This window comes from Sebastes umbrosus, chromosome 17 (genome assembly GCF_015220745.1).
Source record: "Sebastes umbrosus isolate fSebUmb1 chromosome 17, fSebUmb1.pri, whole genome shotgun sequence".
Taxonomy (NCBI): domain Eukaryota; kingdom Metazoa; phylum Chordata; class Actinopteri; order Perciformes; family Sebastidae; genus Sebastes; species Sebastes umbrosus.
Genome location: NC_051285.1, coordinates 12,495,705 through 12,518,185, shown reverse-complemented (window position 1 = coordinate 12,518,185; position 22,481 = coordinate 12,495,705). Strand labels below are relative to the sequence as shown.

At 42.7% G+C, this 22,481-nt stretch overlaps 6 protein-coding genes and 1 pseudogene across 7 annotated transcripts; 1 reads left to right on the top strand and 6 right to left on the bottom strand.

The window, feature by feature from the left end:
* Positions 1 to 11: 11 nt before the first annotated feature.
* Positions 12 to 1,525, bottom strand: LOC119475529 (annotated as a pseudogene).
* Positions 1,526 to 2,857: 1,332 nt separating this feature from the next.
* On the bottom strand, positions 2,858 to 6,474 carry LOC119475521 (claudin-4-like). Its single transcript, XM_037748324.1, has 3 exons — positions 6,284 to 6,474; positions 5,100 to 5,342; positions 2,858 to 4,415 (listed from the first exon to the last, which is right to left on the bottom strand). Exons 1-3 carry the CDS (start codon positions 6,416 to 6,418, stop codon positions 3,828 to 3,830), a joined length of 966 nt encoding a protein of 321 aa, XP_037604252.1. The 5' UTR covers positions 6,419 to 6,474; the 3' UTR covers positions 2,858 to 3,827.
* A 201-nt stretch (positions 6,475 to 6,675) lies between these two features.
* Positions 6,676 to 8,749, bottom strand: LOC119475528 (claudin-4-like). Its single transcript, XM_037748332.1, has one exon. It carries the CDS (start codon positions 8,590 to 8,592, stop codon positions 7,969 to 7,971), a length of 624 nt encoding a protein of 207 aa, XP_037604260.1. The 5' UTR covers positions 8,593 to 8,749; the 3' UTR covers positions 6,676 to 7,968.
* A 1,497-nt stretch (positions 8,750 to 10,246) lies between these two features.
* On the bottom strand, positions 10,247 to 11,044 carry LOC119475527 (claudin-like protein ZF-A89). The gene has a single exon (XM_037748330.1). The coding sequence runs from the start codon at positions 10,997 to 10,999 to the stop codon at positions 10,367 to 10,369; it is 633 nt and encodes a 210-aa protein (XP_037604258.1). The 5' UTR covers positions 11,000 to 11,044; the 3' UTR covers positions 10,247 to 10,366.
* Positions 11,045 to 11,625: 581 nt separating this feature from the next.
* On the top strand, positions 11,626 to 14,989 carry LOC119475526 (claudin-4-like). 2 transcript variants are annotated; one of them, XM_037748329.1, is made up of 2 exons: positions 11,626 to 11,772; positions 13,504 to 14,989. In XM_037748329.1, the coding sequence occupies exon 2, from the start codon at positions 13,738 to 13,740 to the stop codon at positions 14,368 to 14,370; it is 633 nt and encodes a 210-aa protein (XP_037604257.1). In that variant the 5' UTR covers positions 11,626 to 11,772; positions 13,504 to 13,737; the 3' UTR covers positions 14,371 to 14,989. The 2 variants fall into 2 exon arrangements, with proteins under 2 accessions (XP_037604257.1, XP_037604256.1); XM_037748328.1 differs by having other exon boundaries at positions 11,684 to 11,835; positions 13,502 to 14,989.
* A 1,049-nt stretch (positions 14,990 to 16,038) lies between these two features.
* On the bottom strand, positions 16,039 to 18,089 carry LOC119475524 (claudin-4-like). Its single transcript, XM_037748327.1, has one exon. It carries the CDS (start codon positions 18,063 to 18,065, stop codon positions 17,427 to 17,429), a length of 639 nt encoding a protein of 212 aa, XP_037604255.1. The 5' UTR covers positions 18,066 to 18,089; the 3' UTR covers positions 16,039 to 17,426.
* A 1,023-nt stretch (positions 18,090 to 19,112) lies between these two features.
* Positions 19,113 to 20,289, bottom strand: LOC119475523 (claudin-4-like). Its single transcript, XM_037748326.1, has one exon. The coding sequence runs from the start codon at positions 20,113 to 20,115 to the stop codon at positions 19,471 to 19,473; it is 645 nt and encodes a 214-aa protein (XP_037604254.1). The 5' UTR covers positions 20,116 to 20,289; the 3' UTR covers positions 19,113 to 19,470.
* Positions 20,290 to 22,481: the final 2,192 nt, after the last annotated feature.

The following is a 22,481-nucleotide window of genomic DNA, read 5'->3' as shown; positions in this document are numbered from 1 at the left end:
TCAGGCTTGGATACAAAACACTATGTGCAAACAACATATAAGGAAAACTGTGTAAACGAGTAATGGTGTAAAATACAAAAACATTGTATAAAACTGCACATTTTACAACTCATATGGAGACTAAAACTTGCATCAAAAAGACAAACAACACATGCTTAAGTTACACTCATACTGCAAACGTTCCTATCTATTTCAACCACATTATGGACATGATTGTTGTAAATGGTGGACTCATCTTCATGGGACAAACAGAGGGTGAAACTTTCAAACAGACAGTCCCAGTTCTGCTTCCCGCTGAAGATCTAAACGTAGGCCTTGCTGCTGTGCGTAGAGACAGCCTTGGAGTACTTCACATTGTAGTCGTTCTCGTCTTTGGGGGGACAGGAGCTGCACAGGAGGGCCCCACCCAGGAACAGCAGCCCCGCGGCGCCCCAGCCAATGTAGAGCGAGGCCCCCAGCTCCCTCCTCTGAGCGTCGGTCATGACAGGGTTGTAGAAATCACGAATGATGGTGTTGGCGGTCCAGCAGACGGGGATAAGCACAAAGAGTCCCGCGATGATGAAGATGATTCCAGAGGCGATTGCCACTTTGCACTTTTGCCTCTTTGCACTGCATCTGGCCCGTACTCTGGGTCACACAGTTCATCCACAAACCCTCCCAGATCACCTGAGAGGTGACGATGTTGGCACCGATGAAGGCTGTGACTCTCCAGGGGGGGAGAGCGCAGATGATGATGCTCCCCAGAAAGCCGATGATGGCCAGGACCAAACCCAGACACTGTCTTCCACCAGACACCATGCTGAAGCCCCGTCGGTGTCTTCAAAGAAGCAACACCGTGAGCTACAGAGAGCTGATTTACCTATGAGACAGACTAAGAAGCAGGTAGAGGTTTTTATTGCCCACTTAGAGAAGAAGCTGACAGTGGCTGCCTCACTTGCAAGTTTTGTTGTTAAGGGATAAATCAGAGGAGGAGTTTGCCGCCGTTGCCTCTCAGCTGAAACTGGTTTGTGGAGAAATCTCACCTGACCACATTGCTTCTTTACAGAGATGCACACAGAAGCCCCTGTGTTGTCAAAACCACTGAAATACCGACCACAGACACACTGTATTCCCCATCAACACACACGCATGATTGTTCTGTACATTTAAAAGGACAAATCAGTAATGAAGATAGTACAGTGTTTGCTTGGAGGAAAGGAATTCTGCATAGAGGAACTTACCAAGTGATCAGCACTCACTCACAAAATGTCACTGTGATAACCTCAGCTTTAACGCCAGTTTCTGCTTTGTTTTGATTAATTTAAAGTTAAATTAAACTGTTTTTCACACCTGTGAGACCATCCAGTTGTGATTTATTACCCATGTCTCTTTGTACAACTATTCATGTAACCTTTAACTACAAAAACACACATTAAATCCCCAAGTAAAGACGTTAGAGTGAGGATACTAGCTTGTTGGGAAGGAGGCTAAATAATGCTCCAAAGTTACGCAAAATTTTGGCGAGGAAAAGCTGGCATGGCATTATCAAAGGGGTCCCTTGACCTCTGACCTCAAAATATGTGAATGAAAATGGGTTCTATGGGTACCCACAAGTCTCCCCTTTACAGATATGCCCACTTTATGATAATCACATGCAGTTTGGGGCAAAAAACATGCAGTTTTTTTAATGTAGTATAAATGTCTTATTTTCGCCTATTCTAAAAATTATGTATTTAAATATTTCTGCATACTGGGGTCCCTAAACAGTCCTGGACTGGACAGACTTGGGTATGACTGTAAAGCTGAGACTCTTGTGGATTCAATGAGTCCAATTGTATTCATGTGTAATGATGTTAGTCCTCATAATAGCCTTTATAGTATGGCTATAGTCAATAGTCTTTATACTTTGACAGTTTTCCTAAAATTAGATTTAAAAAAAATCGTTAATATATCGCCACGCATACAGCATCAAAATATGACGCAATATATTGAATCATTACCTCAGTTTCATGATACATATCGTATCTCCAGATTCACAGCCCTAGTATCACTGAATTATGTGAGTCATTCACCGTGAATGTCAGTGCTTCCATTTGGCAATGATCAATAGCTTTAAAATGGTTCCCAGACTTCCTATGACTATCGATACTAGAGAAGTGTGATGACATGTATGTGTTTGAATGCTCACATGACAACATCCCTGGAGGGCAATCCCCTCCTGTTCTTCTCCTACAGCAGAGCGAGGTCAGTTACAGAGCACCGCCTGTGGACGTGGTCAGTATTCACTGTGTTGCAGAGTGACGCAGCAGATATCTGCTGAACTGTGCTGCAAAAGTTGTCCTTGAGCACAAATCTGACACTTTGCTAACGTTGTGGCACTTAGGAAAGCTGTAGCTGACCTTCATTCAGGTCATTCATTGTATTAAAGTGGAGTTTTTCGAACAAAAAATACAATACAAAGTAAGGATTAAAGATACAGTGTGTAGGATTTTGTGGCATCTAGTGGTGTGGTTGCAGGTTGCAACCAACTGAATACCCCTCCGTTCACTCCTCCCTTTCCAACACTGCGGTAACGCGAGCCACCGAGTGTAAAAACGCGGTAACGCCGTTCACCTCGCTCAGAAGCCATCCTTACCATAATAACACTACTTTAGGAGAAACTGAAATCAGATGGCCGCTGGTGGTACCACAACTCACATTACCGCAGTTTCACAAGCATGTCGGAGAGCTACGGTGGCCTTCAGGTAACGTAAAAACGTGAAAGGCTCTCTCTAGAGCCAGTGTTTGGTTTATCCGTTCTGGGCTACTGTAGAAACATGGCGGAACAACATGGTGGACTCCGTGAAGAGGCCCCGCTCCCTATGTAGATATGAAGAGCAGCGATTTTTATTTTCAGGTGATTATACACTAATGAAAACATAGTCATAAATATTATATTCCAATTTCTGCTAATAGATCCCCCTAATTGTTACACACTGGTCCTTTAAGTCAGTCCAGCACATAAAGATGAGCCAGTTCAGTGAATCTGAACTGAAAAAGTGATTATGATTGCTAATTTTCTCTCTTATATGGCCGTGATTTTAATTCTAAAAATACAAATTTGCACTTTTATCTTCATCTGATCAAAATCCTGTTTTTCCTTTGGATTCCACATGATATGATATCATATTTGCCCTAATCTTTTTACATAGCGTATTTCAGTAAATCATGCAATAAATGAAAAAAAAATTAAATCTGCATTTCGTCATCACAACATTATCTCTGGAGGAAGAAAAGGAAAAGATAATATTCTACAAAAATGTGTACATGTTCCTTCTCTTGATAAAAATAAAAGGAGGTGTGAAACCTATTGACTCTGTTTTATAAAATGTGTGTTTAAAGAGCAGTGCAACTCATACAATTAAGCCCTTAACACACATATTTCCTCCTTTTATTTCCTCATAAGTAGCTTTAATAGTTGTTGAAATAATCTTATTTCACACTAGTAATATGTATGTTGTGTATCATCTTGTTCTAGTTCTTCATTGAAGTTTATGTTTATAAAGTTCCACTTTTAGACTTTATTTATTTTATGGCTGCACCACAATTATATATCAAATATATTGGACATATTTGGAAACTAGAATTAGAAATAAAATGTCGTCGGTTTGAGCAGCATGAGTTTGTGATGACTGGTCCACCAGCAGTTCGCTGCTTACAAACCCAGATATCCCGATTAATGATAACAATGATCAGCATTAAATAACGTGAAAAGAAACGATCAGTAACCACTGTTAAGTGATTATAGTGTTCAGTCATTCTCAGAGCGATGATCCATGCAGATCCCCCATCCAGATTTAGGCGGTATTCTAATAATATTCACTGGGCACTGTTGTGGCTCTGCTGGGAACGTCACGCACCAGATTTGGATTCATTCCCATGAATAAGCCCATCCCCTTGTCTGGTGTCCCTGATCTGTTTGAGGGATTACGGCCAAACTGCTCGGATGCTGGTTGTGTCGACTGAGGCTGATTATAGAGCCCGCTCTGAGCTTTATTCAGGGAGTTGTGCTCATGCACTTGGGCCACGTGCACTACCATGCTGCTTGGCGTCTGACGGTCAGACATCCTCAAGCTGTTTGTTCTCCTGTCATCAGACCTCAGAGTGGCCATGCGGGATGCAGCGTCGCTGTATTGAGAGTTGGTGCTGATGTAGGAATAGTGGGGAGGTGGGGTTCTCTCCTGCTCCCCACAGACGAAGCAGATCAGAGCACCGCCGAGCAGGAGCAGCACAGAGGAGGCCCAGCCGACGTAGATGGAGGAGCCCACCTCTCTCTTCAGGGCCGCTGTCAGCAAGGGGTCATTGTAGATGTAGATAGTTGCTGCTGCAGACCAGCTGACTGAAACCAGGCAAAGGATGCCAGCTAGGACACACAGAGCTCCACCCAGCAGACACGCCTGGAAAAACAGAGGACATCAGGGACGAACTGGGACTGAAATTCAGCCCGGGACTTTGAGATGAGAGGCCTTTTATGCGAGCGGGCAGAGGGCGCGAGATGAAAACAAGCAAGGTGTGTGTGGACCATAGACTGTACATAAAGATGGACGACATGACAGCTCCCCAAAAGTGAAGCCAAAACATCTGGTTTGCCCCCTGGTGGCTGGCTGCAGTATAGGTCATAAATCCCGCCCCCTTCATGTTAACGGATGGGATATGAGCCAAACTAAAAAGTCAAAGTGCTATAAAAAGGGTTGAGACGTCATGATTGGCAGCTGGGATTCTTTCTCGCTAACAAGCTGCGGCCGTGATTGGCTCAAACTTGAAATGAATGACAAACTTGTTTGGTAATATTTACCACTGAAACACAATCTGAACTGAAATGGGAAAAGCCTTGAGGTGGCTCCTGCATTCTTGATTTTGAGGCACTGTCTTGCAGAAATGTGTCAAAATCTTAAACACTTTGATTATATGATTTGATATTATTCCTATATAGTGCATATTCCTAAATACATCTGTGTTTCTTCAAATTGCCACAAACTAACTAACATACAGGATCAACAGCCCACATTACAGCCCATGACAGTGTTTCCTTGCGGATCTCAAAACACCCAGTCTAAACGATATGAATAAAACGTCAGCACCTTTTTTCTGGAGGAGTAGGTGGTCGGAGGCTGTAAGGGATCAGGTGGAGCGTCGCTACAGTTGGCTACGCCTCCGCCGAGAAGGGTGACAATGAAGCCCAGGAGGCCGGCGATGATGGAGATCAACGTGAGGGCGCGTCCAGCCTGGATGTCAGAGGTCATAGTGGTGGATGTTGTGTGTCTCTTGCACTGCATCTGACCTGTGGCCTGAAGGACACAGTGTAACCACAGACCGTCCCATATCTACAGAGACAGAGACAGAGGGAACAGCCAGCAAGATTTGAAAAACTCGACAAGAAATTATGTTTTGATGAGGTGGTCTATAAACTCTGAATTCCTGTTTTTGTGGTGGGAAGCAGTTTATATGCTCAATCATGCTCTGTGTTGATGCAGAGTTAAAAATTCAATTTAAAGGTACAATGTGTAGGATTTGGCGGCATCTAGCGGTACGGTTGCTGATTGCAACCAACTGAGTACCCCTCTGCTCACTCCTCCCTTTCCAAGACTGCGGTAACGTGAGCCGTCGAGTGCAAAACCGTGCTCGCTCAGAGGCCATCCTTACCATAATAACACTGCAACAGAAGTCAGATGACGGCTGGTTTTGCACGTTTCTCTCTAGAGCCAGTGGGTCGTGTTAAGAAAGTAACCCCCAAGTTGTGAAACTCTCGCAAGATGGTTAATGTTAGGCATTGACTTCTAATAGTTAAGGTATGGCATTGACCTCGAATAGTTAAAGGAAGGGTTGACGGTGTTATCCGGTATACACTATTTGTTATATTGGTTGAAATGGTCTTTACACCCCGACAGCGATCCATTACTTATGAGCTCTGAAAAAGGACCGGAAAAAGAGCCGTCAAAGGAGCCCCGAGTGAGGGGGTGGGTTTAGACGGAGCTCCTGAGGCGATGCTACTTTCAAATTATACTAGCTTTCCAACATCGTCGGAGGTTAGGCATTGACCTTGAATAGTTAAGGTTACGCATTGACCTTGAATAGTTAAGGTTAGGCGTTGACCTATAATAGTTAAGGTTAGACATTGACCTTGATTAGTTATGCTCTGCTGAGTCTAACCTCCTTATTTTCAGTCTGTAAGGTATATTTGTTGTTACTGATACAACATGGTAGATGATCAGATTTAACCAGTAGTATGTGAAATATATTTCTCTGTGCATATATATCGACTTACCGATTGTGCCGTCATAATATTTGCTCCCACAAAAGACGTCTCTCTCCACACTGGTAGTCCACATACCAAACACACTCCTAAAACTCCTAGCACAACCAGAGCCAGACCCCCGATCTGCCTACCCTGCCCTCCCATTTAAAAAATATTCAGCAATAAACTAAAACCACAGCTACAGTAATTCACCAAAAACATCCACTGTTGTTTCTGCTGAAATAGAGAGTCTCGTCAGCTGTTGTGTTTTGTTCTGTTACGTTCAGTCAGATGACACAAAGATCAACAGAGATATGCAAACGTGGTCCAGAGAGAGGCAACTGGTGAGCTATCTGTAAATATACGTAGAGTATAATCAAACACCTCTGAGCTACAACCAAATCAAGTTTTTCAGGCTTTTGTACACATGGAAACGGCTGATGTAGAGCACAGAGGTTCTCAAAGTAACATGTTTTTCTCTTCTCTGGGCATCACATATCTCTAGGGAGCATCTTTTTTTTTTAATCCAAGCAACTTTTGTAACTTGCATAAATAATATGCTAAAATATGTAGTTTTAAAAATAATAGTGTGAAAGAGAAAAAAAATGCAGAACTTATGTACAAAAATACAAATATACAAGGTGAATTTATTGGTTTGTTGAGATGCAAACATATAAACATTCATAGTTTCCTTCACTTGACATGGCAACAACAACAGCAAACATATTGTTCAATTACTCAATACTGAGGAAAAAAGGCAGGAAAAACCAGTCTACCAGTGAACATTGTAGGTGTTTCCAGTACAATTCAACTTGTTTCACAACTCTTATGTGATCAAAGAGTAATAATAAAAACTTTTCTTTGCCTTATTCTGTTTCAAGTAGCTGAAATTTGTCTCTCAATTCCTATTCCTTTCTTGTTGCAAACAAAGACACATTTCATTGGCAGGTAAAAACAATACAGTTTAGTATTATGATTAAATATGACACCAGTGGTCTGTAAAAGTCTTAAAACTGATTGTTCTTGCAGCATTCATAATGTATTCTGTACATAATAAAACATCGGCCCGTTCTCATTCCCAGGGCATCAAGTACCGATGCTTTGTCACGGACGTTGGTGTTTGATACCGACGCACAAGACACCCTTTAGCGTCGGTATGAGACACACCAAGCTTCCTATTAACTACAATGTAAACCTATCCGCGGCAACAGTATACGCACAGGGAAAGTGCTATGGGGACGTATTTTAAAGGGCAAAAGAGACACACAGGGTGGGAGGTGGATGGGTCCAACAAACACTTTAATCCAAGCTTGAACCGCTGCTCATGTCCCGTGCGTGAGGTTGTTTGTGTCCCATGTCCCGTGTTTACTGAGACCAAAAAGTGACGCCGAGGGGTCTGACAAAGCATCAGTATGTGAGGAGTTGGGATGAGACCGCGTTGAAAACACATCACATATACTCAGATCTCTAAATTAAACATCATTAAACATGTTTTCTTCAGTTAACATCCTGTAATATCATATAATACAACTACTGGCTCAACCAGACTTCATTATTTCATTCTTCACTTTAAAAACAGCTGCATGCCCTCGTCGTGCAATATACTGTAAATATGCTACACAATTTCATATTTTACACAGATTGGTTGTAAAATGTCAGTATAGTGCATTTTAAGGTTGAAAAAAATGATGACAAAGTCCATCACACTAAACGCATTACCGCACATTTTCAACAACAGTACGTATTTGACGTCTGTGTACTCTCCTTCTCTCTTCTCGTCCTCTGCATCTGTAGGTGCTACCCAACACCCCTCCACCGATGATGAGCAGAGCTCCAGATGCCCAGCCTACATAGATGGAGGCCCCGAGCTCCCCCCTCCTCTCCGAGGTGGGCAGGGGGTTGTAGAAACCCGTGATGATGCTGTAAGCCGACAAGCTGACAGGAATAATGCACAGGAGTCCTGCTAATATGAACACCAGCCCTCCAGCCAGGCCAATGTTAGCTTTGGTCAGCCAGTCGCCACGTAAGAAGTTGGTGCAGCGTGCCCCGACCACAGTGAGCCCGATGGCCACCACGCTGACAGCGATGGAGACGCAAATCAGAGCCCTGGACGCCTGCAGATCCTGCGGTAAAGCCAGAATGGAGTCGTAGGCCTTACACTGCGACTGACCCGTACTCTGGATCACACAATTCATCCATAAACCTTCCCAGAAGACCTGAGATGTGACGATATTTGCCCCAATAAAGGCCGTCACCTTCCACATGGGCAGTCCGCAGATGAGGATGGTGCCAAAAAAGCCGATGATTGCCAAACACACACCAACGAGCTGCGTCTGCATGTTGCCAAAAAACAAATAGGAGGCATGTATTTAAGTCAAAGACGGCAACAAAGTCCACCTTCAGTTGAGCTGGAGATCATTTTAAACCACAAGCTTTCACTCGGCTGTAAAAGGCAGCAGTGTCGGTGTTTTGCTGTGTGGTTTTGCGCTGCAGGTGTAAGACGGAAGAGCAACAGGGAGGGGACTCTGCTAGTTTGCGGATCAGGTTTCCTGCTTGTCCTGATTTCTCCACTCTATGAATAGGAGGAGAAAGCTGCAACAAAAGCGCTCATGTATGAAAGACTGCTTTGTGAGCCAGAATGAAAGGCTCAGATCACAAATTTTAAAGAGATTTCAAACGCTCATTTTAACCATTTCCAGAAAAGCAAGGCAAGCTTTCACATATCTTCAGGTCAGACTTATATTATTATATTAAAGGTGCAGTGTGTAACATCTGGCGGCATCTAGTGTTGAGGTTGCAGATTACAACTTCTCCCGTAACGTTATCGACTCCGACCCAAGCAGGAAAAGTTTGGTATGTCCGTTCTGGGATGCTGTAGAAACATGGCGGCCGGCTCTGTGAAGAGGACCCGCTCCCATACTTGACCAACCCTCATGATTTCCCCGGGAGACTTCCCGTTTTTCATTGCCCTCTCCCTCTCTCTGCCCTTCGCGGGGTCACAATTCTCCCACATTTCCTACAATTTATGGCATTTTTTCCTTTCTGTTATCTCAACCTGTTTCTGGTACAACGTGCATAAGCCATAAGCCTTACTGTTTCAACCTAGACGACAATACAGCTACACCAAATGTCTTTTCCCGGCGGAGGAAAGCTGCTTGCGACACCACGGCGCGGTTTGAGCTGCGCTCGCCGCACATCACAGCATCACAGCAAAGCCGTCTTGGCGCAAGCCTTTGGAAATAACGGATTTCAGAGCGCAGTGGTGCCGTTGTCGCATTGTGTCTGAAAGGACCTTCGTTGAGTGAGAGAAGGAGAGAGAAATGGAGAATACTAAGAGAAAGAAATACTCAAGCAGAGCAAAATGAATGAAAGAATGAAAACTGATGATTAGTTTATGCCAGAGATTCACACAAGTTTATGCCAGAAGGGCAAATTATTCAGTTTTCTTTCCTGAGAATTAAAAGTAGGCCTATTTAACATAAAATGCTGTTGCAGTGTACTTATTTAGTTATTTTCATTCTTTAAAAGTCACCAGAATGCAGGAAACAAAGTCTCTGAAACTCTAAGACCTTGTTAATTAGTACCATGTGCTTCTCATACCTTGTCCAAATGTTTGTGAAAGACCTACTGCATCAGTTGCAATCACTGAAAGTGTCACACAACCTCTGGCTTAACATTTTTTAAGACTTTCAGCCACCACTTGACCCTTAAACATGAAGGTTAACGCAACCTAAAAGTGACTTTACTGAAACACTTGACAGCCTAAATGAGCTGCAAAGTAGCTGTTCCTGCTGAACGTTGGCATTTACTTTTATCAGAGTTTAAAAGTTGATAAATGTTGACACCAAGGTAAAGAGGCACCTATACCAACTAGGTTGAATTCAGCTTATATTAAAGGGCTCTGTCAAGACCAAACCACCATCTTAAAACCGTCATCTTCCACTTGAAACATTCACTCAATCACCACACAAACAAGAAAAGCTAGTGATTATATGAAAGTTTAATTTATTAAAAATAATCAGTAAAACACCTTGAAATGATAAAAAGAGCATAAAAATATTACTATGATGAGTTCAGTCCAGTTTCCTAGAGTAAAACAAGCATGCAGCCATTTTAAACATAGGCTCCTGCACTTGCTGCAGAGCGTGGGGCAGAGTATTTGGCAGAGTATCTGCTGTCCTTACGCTGCCGACACTGGCAGCAGAGCAGCACTCCTCCGATCAGCAGGAGTCCTGCCGATCCCCAGCCGATGAACAGCGCCGCTCCGAGCTCCCTCCTCTGTGCGTCGATCATAATGGGGTTGTAGAAGTTCCTGATGACCACGTGAGCAGACCAGGACACGGGGATCAAGCACAGGATCGCACCGACGATGAAGAACACCCCCGCAGCGATGGCTACCCTACCCTTGGCGTACTCGTCTTCAATGCAGTTGGTACATTTCCCCCCTGCAATGGAGAGCAGGATTCCCATCAAGGCGACCAGGATGGAGATCACAATCAGCGCCCGGGCCGCCTGCAGATCACGAGGGAGGGCCAGCATGGAGTCGTAGACTTTGCACTGCATCTGTCCGGTGCTCTGCTTCACGCAGTTCATCCACAGGCCCTCCCAAAAGGTCTGCGCCGTCACGATGTTGTTCCCGATGAAAGCAGACACCTTCCACATGGGCAGGGCGCAGATGATGATGTCGCCAAGGAAGCCGATGGTTGCCAGAAAGACGCCCAAAATCTGGAGACCTGCAGATGCCATGTTTGTCTCACACTAAGCAGAAGTAACAATGAAATACAAGGATTTTCTTTTTTGAGTTGCCACCTGCAGCTTTTATACCCACATGGTAGGCTGTAGTCTCTCCTGATTGGTTGTTCAAAATTGTTCAAATTGAAAACACCTGTGGTCGTTAAGTCAGCCCCATATTGTCAACCACACTGGTAGAAGTTAAATTGTGATGATTTTGTGAAGGGTTTTTGGGAGATTGCAGCTGTCCACATGTCAAATGTTTTGTTTCAAATACAAAATATAAACTGTATTAATTGCATCTGTTTATTTATTTATTAATAATTCATATTATTAATCTGAAATATTCTCTATTATTTATTTTTCTCTTCGTTATTTTCTTTCTTGATTTGTGACATTTGAAAATTGAAATTGAAGCATATTCAAAACATGTAGAAATGTCTCAGGTGCATTTTATGTGACTTTAGTGAATTGTCTTTCATGTGAACCATGAGAAGAAATATGACGGATGTAGCATGCATCAACAACATATCAATATTTTCCTGTTTTACATTTTGAAGCATCTATAAAGAGCTAAACAAATCCCCTTATTTCATGCTCTTTTAACCGGAACAGCAATCAAGCTGAGTGATTCCACCTGTGCTGATTAGCCAGCGAGCCTCAGCTGATCTGAGAGCTGTACTACTACACAGAAAGTTCCACAGAGGTGTCTGTGGGTCAGGATCATATACAGTCTATGGTCAGGAGAGGTCGTTTTGATGGCCGCCACACAGCTGATTTACATGCCGGTAACCCTCCAGCACACACTTTATTATTCTGTAGTTTAAACTTAATAGTTAATTTACTCCTCAGTGAGTTTTGTTGACCTTTTGACCTCATGCACACACACATCAGCAAACAGATAAATGACGACACAGCTGCTGTTTCATACATACTCATAGTTTATTTGGTATTGGCAGGACATTAGTTTCTGTTTGTGCTGCACGCATTAACTTCTGTGCAGTCTTAAGCCTTAAAGCGGCAGTAGGCAGAATGTTTTTTGGGCAAAAATTCCATAATGACCTTTCAGCATATTGTAATTCAAGTGTTCTGAGAGAAAACTAGACTTCTGCGCCTCCTCATCGCTCTGTTGACTCAACGGAGGCTGCTGTAAATCACTCAAACTAGGCAGCGCTTATCAAATATGTATCAATATTCTGTCACAGCAATGCCTATTTCTCAAATGTTTTCAGAAACATCTTGTAGTGTACTGTTTAGCTGTAAAATTAGAAAGTTTGCTCCGGCTGGTGGGCGGTGCTTTCTCATTTTACAGCTGAACAGTACACTACAAGATGTTTCTGAAAACATTTTATGTGAGAAAAAGGTTCCGAAAAAGTAGTATACTTCAAGTTTATTTTATGAAGTAAAATTAAGTTCAAGTTCATTTCCCGAGGATACTTTATGTAGTAAGTATACTAATATCAGTGTACTAGTAGCATACTTTTAACTGTACTACTTCAATACTTCTTGGGACTAAATTGGCCCAATTTTTAGTTTATTAAAGCATACTTATATTTGTACTTTAAGTGTAAGAATAGTAATCTTTGAGTACACTAGTTTACATCTAAGTTGTATTTTGTACTGCACCTATATTATGAAGTGAACTATACTATATAGGTATGCTGTTAGTTTATTAGTTAAATACTTGTAGCCCACTTTTTAGTTTATGAAAGTACACTTTAAAGTATACTCAATAAACTACTATTTTATTAGTTTCTACTGCAAGTTTTCTTGAACTTATAGTACTTAGCCAATGATTTATGTATTACATAAAAAGACTTTTGCTATTTGATTCATGATGAGATTAAAAAAAAAAGAAAAAAAGAGTTTTTTTCACATACCTCTATGGTGAACGGAGAATGCAAAAATGATTTCCAGTAAATTAATATCAAAACATACGTTTACAAACTCTCACACCCCCAAATAGGTTACTCTATCAAAAAGTAAGCATAAGCCAAATATACTTTTCTGTATACTTGTCAGTAGAAGCCAAGTACACTTCTACTTTTCTGTATACTTGTCAGTATGAGCCAAGTATACTTAAGTACAATTTTGTTAATTATATCTCTGACAAGTACATAAAAAGTAAACTGAGAGCATACTCTCTTATATTAAGTTTAAAAAAGTATACTGATAGCACACTTGAATAAACTTCTTTATGGTAAGGGTAGTTTTCATAAACTAGTGACAATTGCAGCACATGGTGTTAAAATGTTAAGTGTCATGTGCATTCGGCCTGTTGCCAAGTTTGTAATCCTACTTGTGTGTGAATTCCTCTTAAACACAGATATGTGGTTATATATTTAAATCAAATCAACTACTTGTCATACTGGCAAAGCTCCCCTGGTTGGGAATATTCCTATTCTAAACAAAGTTAATATTATAAAGTTAGTTTTTCATGTTTCAACTTTTCATAACATCAGACAGTTATCAAGCTTTTGACTGAACCCCACTGTTTGAACCTCTTTTCTTTGTTAGAGCTCTGCTGGGGCACCAGAGGGCCTCTTTGTGGGAGAGAAACACCTCTGAACTCAAAGGCAGCATGATGGATGTGTATATCTGAGCACTGAAGCCAAAGCCCACCCAGAGGAGGGGGCTGCTTGGGGGCATCTGTGGGTCATATAAAACTTCCCCGCGGTGAGAGAGCTTTTAGTTGGCAGCCCAGTGAAGACCTGAGACAGAGCAAGAAACAGAAGGAGTACCACCAAACGGCAATGGCATCTTTAGGGCTGCAGATCCTGGGCGTCGGGCTAGCGGTGCTTGGGTGGATTGGAAACATACTGATCTGCATGCTGCCCCTGTGGAAGGTGTCTGCATTCATTGGGAACAACATCGTTGTGGCTCAGACCATGTGGGAAGGACTGTGGATGACCTGCGTGGTGCAGAGCACCGGCCAGATGCAGTGCAAGGTCTACGACTCCCTGCTGGCCCTGCCTCCGGACCTCCAGGCGGCTCGGGCCATGGTGGTCATCGCCATCCTGTTCTCGCTGTTCGGCCTGCTGCTCTCTGTGGTCGGAGGCAAATGCACCACCTGCGTTGGGGACAAGGTCGCCAAAGCCAGGGTGGCCATCTCCGCGGGTGTTTTCTTCGTCCTGAGTGGGGCTCTGTGTCTGGTGACCGTGTCTCTTCCTGCTAACACCATCATAAAGGACTTCTACAACCCCATGGTTCCTGACGCCCAGAGGAGGGAGCTGGGAGCGTGTTTGTACATGGGCTGGGGAGCATCGGGACTGCTGCTGATCGGTGGCGCTCTTCTCTGCTGTCAGTGCCCGTCAGGAGGAGATCGCTATAATGGAGCGAAGTACTCCGCGCCTAAATCCACAACGCCCGGCAAGGAATTTGTCTGAGTCGCTGCTTTACATGAGAGGCAGCGTCGGACTTAACTTACAGCACAAACCTGTTCAAGTTGTGATTTGCATTGTGACTAACTTTTTGTTGTTTTTGACTTACACATTGTGGCCTTTTGTTTAATGCAACATGGACTTAAGCTTCATTCATTGCTTTTTACATTGTTTTGTGTAATAATTTCAGTATTAATTCAATTTCAGACTCTCCTGATGTTTTTATTTTCATCTTTTTTGCAACATAAGCACTTCAGAAAGACCCATGTACTGTATTTGTCATGTGATTTGTTTTTAATTTAGTTTTTCATTCAAATAAACAGATTTTTTTTGTCAACAATGTTTTTTTTTATATGCCCAATCCAGTGGAACATAAAGTACATTTACTTAAGTATACATTTTGTGGTACTTTCCTTGTGAGCTATTATTCTGTTACATTTCAGAGAGAAATATTGCACATTTTACTTATTATTTGACTGCTATAGTTACTATTTACTTTAAAGATTAATATTTTACACACAAAACATGCTGCAGTGTTATAGATTAAACTACCTAACAGTAGGGTCTAAAGACAGTATGAGTTGTATTGCCCCTTGTGGTTTGTGGTATTGGGCTATATGAAAATTGACAGTATAAAATTGTTAAATTTAGCTCCACCACAATCAGTTAAAACATGAAAATGCTACTTACACATTCACATCATAATCCAATATATAATACATATAGCATTGACAGTGATCATTCTGCATAAGAAGTACTTGTACATTTTGTTGATAATACTTCTGTTCTTTTCCCTACAAGTACTTTAATGCAGGACTTTTACTTGTAATGAACTGTTTTACTGAAGTACAAGATCTGAATACTTCTTCCACCGCTGGCCTGATCTCAGACACAAAGGTGAAAAATTACAGGGCGTATTGTTTTTCTTGTCAGACTGGTTTCAATTGAAACCGTTTGTAAACAAAAAGAAAACCATTAAAGAGGTTTAGGATATATCAACCTGACAAGACTTGGCAGATGTGCTCTCACTGGGAAAAGTGTAAATATCCATTCTTTGGAGATATAAAACAGTTGCTTAGCAACATGAGTCCAAGCATACACACAGCGCACTGTTGTCTCTGCCAGTGACGTCCATTTTACTCAAGACAGACACTGTAAATTACCATCTTAATACAAGGGCTGTGGATTAGACCATGGCAAACATCTCAAGCAGATACAGTAAATTCCCAGGAGGCTACTCCCCTGAATTCCTGAATGCCTGAATCACGAGTGAAGTCAGTTTTATTCGTGTTTTGTGCAGGTGCAGAGTGAACATGAGAGAGGACCATATGAACGAGAGCTTTATTTCAGACATTTGAAAGGAAACCCATCAGTGATCGTTATATCATTATACAGTTGACTAAAAACAACAACGTCACATCTGATTTCAACCGCACACTGGGCTTCATGCAGGAAGAGATATAAGAACAAATTTCCTCTTATTTTTGCTCATATCCACAATTTGTTTTTATGTTGTTAGTACCCATTGATTTCTGGGATTCATCAATGTTTTCTTATTTTTGCCCTTCTCTTAGTTATGAGGCAGATGGCCGCCCACTCAGAGCCTGGTTCTGCCCAAGGTTTCTACCAGTTAAAGGGGAGTTTTTTCTCACCACTGTCACACCGAGTGCTTGCTCATGGGGGATCTCTTTTTGGGTCTCTAAATTATAGGAGTATGGTCTAGACCTGCTCTATATGAAAAGCATCTTGAAATAACTTGTCATTTGACGCTATACAAATAAACTGAATTGAACGGAATAGAACATTTTACGAGTGGTCGAGAGCACTTTTAGCAAGATAAGAAAAAAAGCATCTTGTTTTTCCAGTCCACAAGTTGTTTAAATGCAAGGAAACACATGTTTTAAATTTGAGAAACATCAAAAAACACATGAATATCATAACATAAAATTTAGATTATTATATTATTATAGTTTTAGAGTAATTATAATTATTGGATTATTAAAGAAATACTATTGGTCCATTGATCCCAATTAAGACTATAATAGTAACGCCAGTACTAACACTCTGGAAAATCAAGTTTACTTTTTTTACGTTTATTTAACAGTACGTCTTTCGCTACTACTACTAGTAGTATTATTACAACTATTCTATTATTTCCCAAATTTACATCAATAAAATCTAAGTTCTTCTTACAACAATTTCTTAGTGGCATCTTTTCAATTCTAGTGCATGTGCGCACAGCACAACACCTGCCCTTACGTAGTGTTTAGGGGGCGTTACATATGCTAATAATAAACACGCCTCTATGATCAAGTGGGATTCATCATCCAGCACACGTGGGTAAGAGCAGATCTGCATCTGGAGTTGACTTCTCTTATTTTTTCTCTTAACAGAAAATGAAGAGGAAAATATAAGAGAAATTTAAGAGAATGTTTCTGCATGAGGCGCAAAGTCCAATATCAAAATGAGTTTTGGAAAAATCTCCATTCATGCAAATTGTTTGGCTTTCACGCCTTCTCTGAGCAGCTGTCTATACAATAAGTGATGTCTGCATTCAGATGGATTGCGTCACTTCAGTCTCAGTCTAATAAAACAACTTTTAACAATAAAACAATGTAAAACAACAGTAGGTATTAGGTTCTGAATAAAAAATATTGTTTCAGAGAAATGTTACAGGTTTTCAGCTCTTCGATTCACACAAGGGGGAATATTTATTTGTGAAAAAGAAGATCTGAGATAAACGTTTCCATGTGAAAACTGATTATCAACAGCAGATGTCAACCTTCAATAGGGTCACATTTCATCTGGAAAAAAACAAGCAAACAGACCACTTAAGGTACCTTACTGCATTCTTTTGTCACTTTAATACTCCTTTAATGTTTATTGAGTTTAGAAAGTATTCAAATTCTGAGATTTGTTTTCCTTGTTTTCTAAATACACAGATGTCTTGCTTTTGTCAATAACAATTTTAAGAAACAAATCCTTCTGTGCAACTTTTTGATGAGAACGTTAACAAATTTTGATGAAAATCTCCAGACATTTTATGCTACCAGCCCAAACACTCACACATAGTTCATGTTTGAAGATGCGGTTCTTGCCGGGACGAACTTGGCCGGTATGTAGGGGTGTCTTTTCTCCTTTGGGGGGCAGTTGTTGCAGAGCAGGCCTCCTCCCAGCAACAGCAGCCCAGCGGAGCCCCAGCCGATATAAAGAGCAGCCCCGAGCTCCCTCCTCTGAGCCGCAATCACCATGGGGTTATAAAAGTCCCTGATCACTGCGTGAGCCGACCACGACACCGGGATCATGATCAGCAAGGCGGATATTATGAAGACCACTCCGGACACAATGCAGGCTTTGGCTTTGGCCACTTCTTCCTCCATGCAGTTGGTGCACTTTCCTCCAACCACGGCCATGAGGACGCCGAACACCCCGACAATCACAGAGATGACCACCATGGCCCTTGCGGCCTGCAGGTCTTGAGGCAGAGCCAGCATGGAATCGTACACCTTGCACTGCATCTGGCCCGTGCTCTGGACAACGCAGGTCATCCACAGGCCCTCCCAGATCACCTGGGCGGTGACGATGTTCGCCCCGACGAAAGCGGTGACCCTCCACATGGGCATAGCGCAGGTGATGATGGTTCCCAGCCAGCCGATGAAGGCCAGCAGCACGCCCATGATCTGGATGCCTTGAGAAGCCATGATAACGCCTCGGAGATGATTCAATTCTGAATGCGCAGGGGCTGTAATCGCTCTCATACACTCTCACACCTGCTTGAGGAAGTGTTTGCTGTGCTCTGATGCTCGGAGGTCTCACTGTGAGAAGATAACTGCTCCCCATTGTGGTTCCAACTTTCAGGGTGGAGTTTCTGTGCTCTCAGACAAAAGGGGAAAGCCGAGACTTGATATCCACAAACCTTGTTCTCTCTCTGTTCATTGTTCCCACACATACAAGCTTTGTTACCTCGAGCAAGACTTTGAGACTGGAACAATGGCTCTAGATCCCACCTGTGCTCTCACACACACTAACAGACCCATTCACACAGATCAAGCCTTGAGCAAACACATACTTCAGAGTTCAGGTCAGCATATTTAACTAAAACAGATCAGGAAGTGGATGTGAAAAAAAGTTAACAAAAGTACTGTAATGCATTCTTCATTTAAACAACAGAGAATTAACCATTGAAAAGCTTTTTTTCATTTACATCATAATTATAATTGATCGCTCTGACTATCTCTGACTCTAGGGTGGGTCATGTTCAATTAAGGGACTTTAATCGATCGGGCAAGATTGATTCTTAGAGGAGGGAAATGTTAACTTTACAAGATCAAAGCAAAGGGATATGACCATTTACTCTCTTAACCAATGAAAAATAGGTCCTGTGAGTCTGTATAAAGTACAAACACCTTTGCCTGTAGGCCCACAATTTGACAGTTTGAACAAAGACCTGTTTCCAACCACCTTGCCTCTTTTTTCTGCCACACCTAAACCTGATTTACAAGAAAGTCAGACAATAGATGCTGCTCCTACGCCGTGAGCGTAATTTTGTTTTTAAAATCCACCCTTGTTTTAACATTTGTGTGTCACTAAATGTGTAAAAAAATACAATTAATGTTAAAAAAAAAACAGTGAATACGATACAAGTTTGAATGATATATGGATTTGTTTTATTTTAAAACCACTGGATGAATCATGTTGGACACAGCTGCTGTGTGAATGTAAGTGAAAAAGAAAAAGCACAAGAGATGTCTGATTTGTAGACAAAATATTTATTTACAGTTTAACTCATGAATCTCACACACATGGTTTACAAAAACAACCCACAAACAGCAAATGAGATTACAGAAATTCTCAAAAAAGACTTACATATGACATCCATACATATACAAATAACTCTGTTAACATATAAAATTGAATTTCCTCTTTGGGTGTGGTTCCTTTCCTGCTGTTTATTTCCTTTAAAACACTCACGAGGAGTAAAACTCAGGATTACTTTTTGCTCAAGCAACTTCCTGAAATATCAACACTCACAACCCAGTAGCACCAGTGCATCTGTCCCAGTAAACGTGGCTTTGTGGAAGCTCTTTACTGACTTCTAGATCTGTTTCAGACGTAGTCTTTCCCGGAGACTGGTGCTGAGGCATCAGATCTGGCAGCTTTGTACCTCGCAGTGTAGGAATCTTCATCTTTAGGGGGGCAGTTAAAGCAGAGCATCCCTCCTCCGATGAGCATCAAGGCGGCCGCCCCCCAACCGATGTAGAGTGCAGCGCCCAACTCTCTCTTCTGGCCGCTGACCAACAGCGGGTTGTAGAAGTCTCGGATGATGGTGCTGGCCGCCCAGCAGACGGGGACGAGGCAGAGGATCCCGGCCAAGATGAACATAACTCCAGCTGCAATGGCCACCTTGGTCTTGGACGTCTTATCCTCGACACAGTTGGTGCACTGTCCCCCGGCTAGGGCGAGCAGGATAGCCAGGATGCCCACCACGATGGAGATGATGGTCAGGGCCCGGGCGGCCTGGATGTCAGAGCTGAGGGCCAGCATGGAGTCGTAGACCTTACACTGCATCTGGCCCGTGCTCTGGTGCACGCAGTTCATCCAAATGCCTTCCCATGTGGTCTGCGAGGTCACAATGTTGCTGCCGATGAAAGCACTGACCTTCCACATGGGAAGGGCACACACGATGATGGCGCCAATCCAGCCCAGGATCCCCAGAGCTGCGCCCAGGATTTGTAGCCCAGTAGACACCATCGCGGAGAGCTGATGTTCTTCTTCAAATAAAACTCTTGGACTTGAAAGGCCTTGAAACTTGGTAGAGTGAAATTCCTCTCTGGCAGTGACGTAAGCTTGTAGGTTGTTTGTCTCCTTCTCTGATGGAGGCAGGTCCTTTGTTAGTGAGGTGTGTTTGCTGAATGGGAGAGGAGTCAGAAAAGCCAGTAGATATGATCTCCTCTCTGAGGGAGGAGGGGCCATGGAGGAAAAACAGTTTGTCGTCATCAGTCGCTGCTCTTCAGGTACACTCCCCCAAAACTCCACAAACCTATAACCTGTTCACCCTCCACCCAACCAACCTGTCTCACTAAGTCTAACAAAAGAAAACATGTGCTTTGCATGTAGCACCACATGCATGATAAAAACAATTTAAACACAATATAAACATCTTATTAAAGAAAAATTAAAGTAACAGAACATTTATTTAGTTCATCTCTTAAATCCCCCTCCCCTATTTTCAGTTTCACCTGAAGCAGCAGGAGGGCGGAGTAATGTCCTGAGCGAGAGATGACTCAGTCCCTTTAAATGACAATACCTTTCTGACGACAACTTCAGACGGACCAAATATGGTCTTGTCCTCTGTGATTCTGCAGTATTACACCTTCACAAAATATGGATGACGTGCTGCTATGTCCTCAATCAGCTGTGTCAATTTTAATGCGTTTCAATTAAATGTCAAAATAAAAGTGTCTCGTCACTTTTGACGTTTTCAATATTTAAAGCTCCCGTGTCATGCTCATTTCCAGGTTCAGACTTGTATTTTGGGTTTCTAGAGCATGTTTACAAACATTATTTTCCTCATACTGTCTGTCTGAATACACCTGTATTCACCCTCTGTCTGAAACACTCTCTTTAAAGCCGTTTTACTTCCTGTTTTTTGGTTGACGTTCTTTCTCAAACAGAGAATGGGGGGGGTGTGGTTAATAGTTAATAGTCAGACGTAATTCATTACCATGGCAACCAGACTGCATTGTTTTTCAACCCAGTTAAGATGAAACTAGTTTAGATGAATTTACTGTTTATCAGACCCCAAATGGGACAAGAATTCTCTCTCTCACTCACTCTATTTTTGTGGCTTCCATTCGGCTGCTGCTGCACCGAGGAGCCGTAACCGGAGGACGGATTAACATGTTGCTGAGGTCCGCCGTTTGAAATGCAGTTTCGGAACGTTTTGGAGGTGTTAACACCGGCCGCTCTCGCCTCAGCTTCCAGCACCGACACCGCACCGGGCTGCATTGTGATTCATATATTCCTCTAACGCAGGGGTCTCAAACTCGCGGCCCGCGGGCCAATTGCGGCCCGCAAGACGATATTTTGTGGCCCCCACCTTGATATGAAAGTTTAATGTTAGTGCGGCCCGCAAATTTTTTTTTTTTTTTTTATAAAGTTATTTTTTTGGGGGGCATTTTTTCATTTTTATTGAGAGGACAGTGGATAGAGTCTTGGAAAGGGGGGAGAGAGAGAGTGGATGCGGAAAGGGCCACAGGCCGGATTCGAACCCGGGCCGCCGCGGTCAGGACCAAGTCTTGTTACATGGGCGCCCGCTTTACCAACTGAGCTAACCACGCGCCCTCGGCCCGCGAGTTTTATGTGAATGGCAGTTTGCCGTGGAAGGTCCCTTTGTTGCGCGAGCCCGAGCTGAACGAACCTACCAATCACAGCGGGGTATATGGCTCCCGGGGACGGGCAATCAGCCGGGCTTGATGCAAGCAGAGAAACATTTCACAACAACTATGACGGCGCCCGTGTAACATCGCATAAGCTTGATTAAAGCTTGATTTATACTTCTGCGTTGAATCGACGTCGTAGCCTGACTCCACCTCTCCAGAAATGTAACTACACGTCGCGGCGACGCAGACCGCAACAGCTGTGATTCAGTCTCTCAGCGATGCTGAGCGGCCAGGACCAAGTTCTACTTCTCTCTGCCTCCATCTTTTCAATGTTTGTTCACACAAATCCACTCAGATATATGTTCTCTTTTCGGCGTTGCAGTAATGTCAGTAAAAGTTCTGTGGTTCAACAGTTATTAGCTCCAACTCCGCTCAGTTTCTGTTTGTAGTACAAGAAGAAGAAGGAAACTCATAGAGACGCCGCCGCCAACTAGCGGCTTGGTGGTGTAACTGCAGAGCAACACAAACACAGCAGGCACAACTTTATTGCGGAGTGACACCAAGTGGAATGAATATATATCATGTCTTTTTCAAAGCCTGCAGTGAAGAGAAAGGTTGGTGACGAGCACAGACAATTTCAGGAAAAGTGGGAGACGCAATAGGCCATGTTCAGAAGAACCGTTCATGTTCTTCAATGTTCCATTCATGTTCAGGACAGTTCATGTTCAGAAGAAC